Genomic DNA, 9,026 nt, shown 5'->3' on the forward strand with positions numbered 1-9,026 from the left:
AAATACTAGTATTTTAATAAGGTACACATTTTAAAATGTATCTAGCATTTTAATAAATTATAATAACAATAAAAGCAGCTGCCAGGATTATAGTGGTGGTAAAACAAAACAAACTTTAAAACAAAGAGTCTGGGGGCGCCTGGGTGGCTTAGTTGGTTGAGCGGCCCACTTCGGCTCAGGTCATGATCTCACGGTCCGTGAGTTTGAGCCCCGCGTCAGGCTCTGTGCTGACAGCGCAGAGCCTGGAGCCTGTTTCAGATTCTGTGCCTTCCTCTCTCTGACCCTCCCCTGTCATGCTCTGTCTCTCCCTGTCTCAAAAATAAATAAAATGTTAAAAAAAAAAATTAAAAAAAAAACGGAGTCTGATTTGTAATTGCTAAAAATATATCATTGATAAAATAAGTATTTAATACACAAACACCTGCACAAATCTTATCAATTATCATTAAACATCAATAATAAAAAGTAAAATTTTATTATAATTGTATTTACGGCAAGAGCTCCTGGACTCCTTTTAGCTCCTTTGCTGAAACTATTTTAAGAAAGCATTTAAATTGGGCTCATAACTTCAGCAATTGGAAATCAGTCTTTTTCTAGTTTGCTTATTCAGGCCTGTTAACATATATTAATGACATGATTTACTAAGTTCTGGAAACCTAAAACATAATGTCTCTAAATGTCATAGTTTTTTAATAACATTTTTACAATGCCCAGAATTTGGAGTAGAATTTGCTTCTTGAAAAAGTTTAAAGTTGTGACTACTCAGTATTTATTTAGTAAATATACATAATTCTTCTCCTTCGAAAGACCTCTACTATTAAGATATACACATATAAATCAGTAGACTTTTCCCAACAATCAATTAAATGCACAGAAAAATCAGAGGTCAGATGTGTTTTCTAAAAAAAGAAAAAGACATTAAGATTTAACAGATTTAGAAAGCCTACAAGTAGCATGAACATCAGGCAACATTTTGGTGTATTAGGTTTGAGATATAATTTACTACATTCTCTATCACAGTTTTATTTGCACTTCTTTTATGTAGTATAATTAGTGTTTGTTCTTGTTATAATTACCTATACAAGAAAACTGTATAAAAAGTCATCTTTCCAAAATGTGTATTCTAATAGTGGAAATCTTCTAGCACAACATAAATTCTTCCCTAGACAATGGCCATATACTGCATTCTCCATATTTTCAAGGTGAAATAGTGGCAAGTGACTGTAATGTAAGGAGTTAAAGCTATGAAAAAATTGGAAGATTAATCGGTGTTTCTAGAAAATAATTATTTTAAGCAAAATATTTTCATATTTAAAACCATCTAAAAATTACTTAATATTATCAACTATATGAATATCACTATTAAGGGGAAATATTATTAACTATAAAATAGATTATATTTTGATTTTCTATATTATCAGAAATACATAAATTTATATCAATCCTCTGTTTATATCAATATGTGTAACAATAATCTTAGATGTGATCAAAAGTGATAGATAACTTTCCTCTTAAACTCAGTTTGTTACTAACCACTGTTTCTTCAGAGTCTGATTTTATAAATTTTTTTTTCAACATTTATTTATTTTTGGGACAGAGAGAGACAGAGCATGAACGGGGGAGGGGCAGAGAGAGAGGGAGACACAGAATCGGAAACAGGCTCCAGGCTCTGAGCCATCAGCCCAGAGCCCGACGCGGGGCTCGAACTCACAGACTGAGAGATGGTGACCTGGCTGAAGTCGGACACTTAACCGACTGCGCCACCCAGGCGCCCCCAGAGTCTGATTTTAAACAAAAATAGGATTATTAGTGCCAGGGAATTAAAGATAAGGAAATATAACAAGCATCTTTCAGATATAGTAGACATAGAAGTTTATATATTTGTACATATGAAATTAAAATATACTTGAGGGATTCATACATATAAATCAGTAAATTTTCATAGGTTTGGGAAAGATAAAACTGCAGTGAAAATAATATCCTTAAGTTTTATATAACCTCTCTAAAATAATATTTCATAATGATTTTATGTTTTTGCCCAGCTATGATCCTAAGAAATAGCTAGTCAGCAAGAAAAAAAGGAGCAGCTCAGCATTAATTATATTAGAACTAACATCACTGTATTTGGCAGGTGTCCACCAACATCAAATGGCCTTTGTTAATTAAACCTAGGGAACAGATCAAATCATTGTGCTATTTTGGAAGGTTTTCTTAGCCTATTGATCTTGGCAGGCACTAGTCATTATGTCATTACGTATCTTCTCAAACAATAGGTATGAAAAGTACAACTATTACACAAAGTTCTTGGAAATCATGTAGAAATAGTTAGACATTGGGAACGACTATTCTAATGCATCTGTAACTCATTCATCCAGAGTTCAGAGTCCCTGGATCACAGTAACTCATGTTATATTATGTCCCTTAGGGACATAGAAAACCAAAATATGGTCTATTTAAACATCAGTCTAGATATTTCAGAAAATTGTGACCAAAGTCATTATTGTCTGTCTTCTCTGTGTTCTGAATATAAGGATTCTCATGATTCCCAAGGATTCTGATGTTTTGGTTGAAATTTAGTTTCAGGAACTATTTGGTATCTTAGATAGCTAAATCTTCCTCATAACAGAAAAAAAAAGTTATAAAACATTATAGATTTCTGCTTAATTTTGTAGTTAGAAAATTTAGAACCAAATTTAGTGATCAAGTATAATAACCTGTGAAAGGAAGTATTCCTCTCATTACTTTCAAATAAGTTTATTTTTTTAACATCTAAATATTTTTTTACATCTAAGTATTTTTACATATAAATAGTTTTGCACTGGGATAATCTAATATTCACCTCAAGTATTTCAGAAGTAAATTACATATAATTCTTAAATAAAGACAGGAGTAAGTGAATATATGTTTCCTGCCTCTATTTATTTACTGAGCACCTGGTTGGCACACACATCTAGCAGGCACTAAAACTATCAAAAAAACAAATTATTATTTTAAAAGTAATAATGCCTTAAAGTAGCTAGGGTGCCTGGATTTAAATTCTGCTTCTCCCCCCCAAAAATAAAAAATAGTAATAAACTCTGCTTTCCCACTTACCAACCTTATGACCCCAAAACAAGTTCCTAAATCTTCGTCAATTCTCAATTCACTTATTGGCAAGTGGGATAATTCCACATCTACCTAATTGGGTAGTAAAATTGATACATTAAGAGTACATAGAAAAGTGCCTGGCATATGTTCACTGTTTTCATTATGAGGATGATTATATATTATTTATTAAGTTATATAATGTTTCTATCCATTACCTAATCTATCTATACCCCTGTTAAGGGTTGAAGTGTATCCCCCCAAAATTCATATGTTGAATTTCTAACCCTCAGAACGTGACCTTATTTGGAAATAAGATTGTTGCAGATGTAATTGTTTAAGGTGAGGTCACTAGGTTGAGCCCTAACCCATATGACAAGAATCCTTACAAAGGGGAAATCTGGACACAGAGACACACACACAGGGAGAACTTGATGTGACAATGCTGGCAGAGATCAGGTTTATGCCTCTACAAGGCAAGGAGCAGCCAAGATTGCTAGCAAAGCACCAGAAGCTAGGAGAGAGACCTGGAAGCCCCCTCGCAGCTCTCAGAAAGAACCAATTCTATGGACATCTTGATCTCAGACTTTTAGCTTCCAGAACGGAGAGACAGTAAATTCCTGTTGTTTAAGTGACCCAGTCTGTGGTATTTCATTACAGCAGCCCTAGACCAAATACAACCTCTAAACTCCATATGGTGGTTATTATTTTATTTTCTAAAGTTTATTTACTTATTTTGAAAGACAGAGGATGAGCACACAAGGAGGGAAGGGGCAGAGAGAGGGAGACAGAGAGAATCCCAAGCAGGCTCCATGCTGTCAGGGTAGATAGAGCCTGGTGCAGGGCTCAAATGCACAACTGTGACACCCTGACCTGAGCCGAAATCAAGAGTGGAATGCTTAGCCGACTGAGCCACGTAGGTGCCCCAGGTCATTATTATTTTAGATAAGAAAATACGTTCAGAGAAATGAAGTAACTTGTCCCAGGTTATAGAGCTAAAACTGACAGACTGGCATTCAAACTCTGGTTACATTACTCCAAGACCAGAGATTTTTTTTTAAATATCACCATTAAAAAATCAGAAAAATTAAAGGTGATGCATGGGTATATGTTCTTGTGTATTTTATCTCTAAATGGCCATGGAGCTGCTAAAATAGTGCAGTAAAAAATAATCTCATAACAGCTGACCAGCTTTAGTTAACAAAAAGAACAAGAATCACAGATTTCTACATATTCCAATGAGAGGAAAAATAATGTGGAAAAAATAATCTAGTGTTTTTCTGTATATTAATACAGTAAATAAATACAAAAGAACTGCAAGAGCCAAGTAGGGAAGACATATGAATGTTTTTAGGTATAACTGTGATAAAGCATGTTATTTTAGTTATCTTTCATATTATTAGAGAAAATAATAAATCTATGAACAAACCAGTGAGAACCAAATAACAGAATAAAAATAAAACAAAGCCAGGCAGGCTATAAATATGTTCTGACATCTCTAGTAGCCAGGGAAAATAGCTAAACACATTGAGTCATATGATTCATAAAGCATGAAACATGAAGACAACTCAGTGGTTAAACATAGGTTTATCTAGTTTTGACACCTGAAAAAAAATCATTTCCAAGATTACCAATGAGTTACACCTACAGATTATAGCTACTATCTCCAAAAATATAGTTTCTATGTAGAGTCTGGGAACAAACCAATGGCATGCTGCCAAAACACTCAGATGGACACAAGTTATAAGGCATCAGCGCAATAAGAAGCCAAATTAATAAATGGTCAGATGGTCAAGAATAAACTTTAGAAGACAGCTGTTATGTCATATTACCAAGCCAAGGCAAAATTGATAACTTTGAATCAAAGACCAAAGAGGTTTAATATCTGCTTATGAAAATAAAACCACTGAAAGGGCTGAGTGTTTCTCCACAAAATAGTTTGATGTCTACTCTAATGCCCAATAAAATGAGTCAATGAGGTCCCAAAGTTTGATCTCAGATCTTGATAACTGTCTTTCTCTATCTATGAAGGCATACAAAGAAAAAAAAAAAAACCTTAGGAGATTATTTTTAGTGGGTAGCTTCCTTTCTTATATTTATAAGACATTTAAATGTCCAAGACCCCCTGGCAAATGATTTTATTTTTAACCTTATCTTGAGCCATCCAATCTTTCACAAGTTAATAATTTTGTAAAAGTATTCCATCAGAGTCACTACTATAAAGCACCACAGTCCTGTTTCCAAAATGCTGCATGGAGGATGCATTCATCTATCTCACGCAGAAAAATCTTCAAGCCGTTTAGGTACAAATTATAAAAAAATAAAATAAAAATATGCTAAATGCATCTCTCTACTTAAAACTTTATTTAGTCTTTCAGGTGTCCATGCCTGTTTCTTTCCAGATGCCTTATCTTAACCTCTCATTTAGAAACTCTAAGTCTCAAAAATTAAAATTCACATTCACTTTGTTCTTTCTCTGTTCACCATTCACACATCTTGGCACCAACTCCTCCCCTCCTTCCCTACTCCCCATCCAAACCAGACTTACCTCCTGTCTGAGTGATGACTTGTATGTCACTTGAAAGAGGACCATCTCCAATTGAGGTAAAAGCCAGAACTTTGACAGAATATGTTTTCTGGGGCACTAAGTTGCCAATAGTAGTGATTTGGCTGTCAGCTACATTATGCTTCATCCAGTTGTTGACATGCTGTGTGGGATCCATTGTATAATAAACTCTGTATCCTTGGATCTGTCCATTTGGCTCCTCAGGCTCCTTCCACTGTACCAAAATGGTGGTTGAACTCAACATCCGCGCCTGGACATCCCGTGGGGCACTGGATGGTGCTTGTTCTGAGGTCTGTGTTAGCACAGGCTCACTGGGAGGTCCCCGCCCAATGTTATTAACAGCAACAACCCTGAATTCATAATCTGAGTAGGGACTTAGTCCAGCGACACTGTAGCGTGTGGTCGCCACCCCATCAATTTCTTTGTAAGGTTCCTCAGAATTTTTAGGTTTATGCTGAATGATGTAGTAAGAGACAGGCTCAGGGTTCCCAGAGTCCCACGTCAATGTGATGCTTGTGGCTGTGCTCTCGGTCACTACGGGCGTTCCTGGAGGTTTGGGTAAGGCTTAGGGGGAGAAAAAGGGACAGTAAGGATCCATCATATCTAAGGTGTTAAAAAGATCTATAAACTCTACTACTGGAATGACAGAATTATGTATCCACTGAAGAATAAATTAAAACAAAAGATAGTTTTCTACATGTGTAGGACAGATGCATAGGGGACAAATTTTACTAGAAGCACATTACAGCACTGTATTTTGGGGCTTGTATCCACGTCCATCACTTATTAGCTATGTGATCCTGGATGCACTGCATAGCCTCTTCTTTGCTTTAGTTTTCTCATGTGAGAAATAGGAAAAACTGTATCACTGAACTTGTATGGTACAGTTGGTGAACTGTTTCATGGGTTTGCTGGAAAGACTAATGAGCTACTCCAGTAATGCTCTTAGAATGTATCCAGCACCCTCAAAAAATATTAGTTGCAATTATTACTATTATTATAACCATGACCTTGGCCAACTAGCCCCTTGCTTCAAGAAATAAATGATATAACTAAATACAAACATTGAAAAGAACACAATTTGGAATATATTGAAATGGCATTAAATTGTTAATGAAGAATAATATCCATATTGTTTTCCAGTTGTAAGGCATAGATTATTATTTTTTTACATATAGTAATATAACCTAACCAAGAGTTTTAAGAAAGAATAGTAAATTTAAATTGATTAATTTCAAATTCAGTTTTTTTAGTTAATATTTGAAAATGCTTAACTAAATTACAGTACATTCACAAATAACTTTTTAAAGCAGTTTTGGTCATAATATGGATTCTATACTCAATACCAATAATACCTGAAATTATAGCTACCTGGAAAATATTCGCAATTAAATCCATCTTTTAGAGCTCCAATTCTTGACATTTAGCAGAAGAACCTCACTCAAAATGCTACTGATTAACAATACAAACCATCCACACTGGTGACCTCATACTTAAGCATATCACTCTGGAGAATGATTTTGAAAGGTATTTTTAGTAGGGGAGAAAGGACAATCCCATTAGCTAACATTTTGGAAAAAGCTTAGGATATAACACTCAGATGATTAGCCTTTTAGTACCCTTTTCCCTTGTCAACATAAAGGCAAAAAGTACAATACTCAAGTACAATGGCAGCTTTTTAAGAGTAGTAAACTTGTACTTGAATATTGCTCTATCCTCAATACCTAAGCCCAGCAGTGTTAAGCAAATGAATGCCTAACTGAATGAATGAGTCAGTCGCTATCTTCCAGTTGCTCTTTTTGTTTTGATTTACTTTTTGCATTCAAGATTTACCCTTATGTTTATTTACTTTTGAGGTATGGAGGGTAAGGAATGGCAAGTCAGGAAAACAAAGATAAGAAATTGAACAAGAATTTCGTTTATGTGACTCCTGATTTTAAATTCTTGAAGGTCTTCACTAAACCTTCAAATATTTAAAGCTGAAATAGTTATTATAGGAGAGGTGATTCAATGTTTGCATTTTACTCTAAGAACTCTAGCATGATAATATTTGGCCAAGGGATTTTACTGAAAATAATAAAAAGATATTTGTTTAAATATTCTGGATGGGAATTTTTCAAAAGAGTAGATGATCCAAATTTTCCCTAGATGTCTTTCTGAATTATTCAGGCAAGTGAAAATATTGCTAATTAAAACTGTGTTTACTGATACTTAGACATTAGTTTTTCTGTCACATTTACTGTACAGTATAGGTTTTGTGTCTATAATGTATGGAGAAGTGTGAGTATGCTTAGTACAGTTAAGGATAGGCAATACAATGTCACTATTTTTAAATGACTAAATGTTGACACTGATGTGTATCTTTGTTCTCATGGCATTATTGCTTTAATATGGCATATATTTGATATATATTCTTGGTGAGGGTATGACACCAATTATAACATGTGCGTTACTTTTTTTAGGATCATACTTCCTGGAAAGCAAAGACAATTTGTGTTCATTTTTGCAATAGCTCCAGACTTCTGCAAGAACCCAGGCATCTTCAGTCTTCCCTTTTTTGCAAAAGTGTTGTAGAATTCTACAAACACTGATAAAACCGATTAGTGGCTCACACACTTACTTCTGTTTTCTTTGTTTCAAAAATATTTGTGGAGTATACAACTTTAGTTATATTTAGTGCACTCATTTAAAGAAAATAACATTTCTTGAGCACTTCATGCACAGAAGGTAAGAGATAAATTTAAGATAGAATATAATGCCACTTACATTTTGATTTTTGTGATAGGAACCATCAAAAATTTAAAACATCTATTATTAGACCACATTGATTTAACTATTTATCTTTCTTTTTCTTTTGTCTGCATGGATTTGAGCATTTATTAATACTTCTTTGGCTTTTTCTATCATGTCACTCTTGAAATTTTTTTTTTCATGTTTATTTATTTTTGAGAGACAGAGAGAGACAGAGAATGAGCAGGGGAGGAACAGAGAGAGAGGGAGACACAGAATCTGAAGCAGGCTCCAGGCTCGGAGCTGTCAGCACAGAGCCCGGCATGGGGCTCAAACCCACAAACCATGAGATCATGACCTGAGCTGAAGTCAGTTGCTTAACCAACTGAGCCACCCAGGCGCCCCATCTATCATGTCACTTTTACCAGGATTCTGGATTAATATGAAACCTGTATGCATCAGTTCTATCAAAATGGTTGACTGCATTTAACATTCCTCATTCTGCCTGGCTAGTGCATGGGCCCAGCCTATTGTTAAATATTTTGATGACTATCATTACTTAGGCTGTCAATCCTTTTAATGGAGAATCTGCTTACCTAGCTAGACATGTGTATCCTATATGGTACCATAGATATGATTAGACTTT

The 9,026-nt window shown here is 34.7% G+C and overlaps 1 protein-coding gene across 46 annotated transcripts in view; it reads right to left on the reverse strand.

The window, feature by feature from the left end:
• PTPRD (protein tyrosine phosphatase receptor type D) overlaps nt 1-9,026 on the reverse strand; it is an 834,341-nt gene that overhangs the window by 187,888 nt on the left and 637,427 nt on the right. For all 46 annotated transcript variants that reach the window (XM_019815913.3, XM_045043800.1, XM_045043802.1 and 43 more), the window contains one exon: nt 5,633-6,214. In XM_019815913.3, coding sequence (XP_019671472.2) covers nt 5,633-6,214 — 582 coding nt within the window. The remainder of the gene's footprint in view (nt 1-5,632; nt 6,215-9,026) is intronic.

This window comes from Felis catus, chromosome D4, assembly GCF_018350175.1.
Source record: "Felis catus isolate Fca126 chromosome D4, F.catus_Fca126_mat1.0, whole genome shotgun sequence".
In the NCBI taxonomy this organism is placed as follows: domain Eukaryota; kingdom Metazoa; phylum Chordata; class Mammalia; order Carnivora; family Felidae; genus Felis; species Felis catus.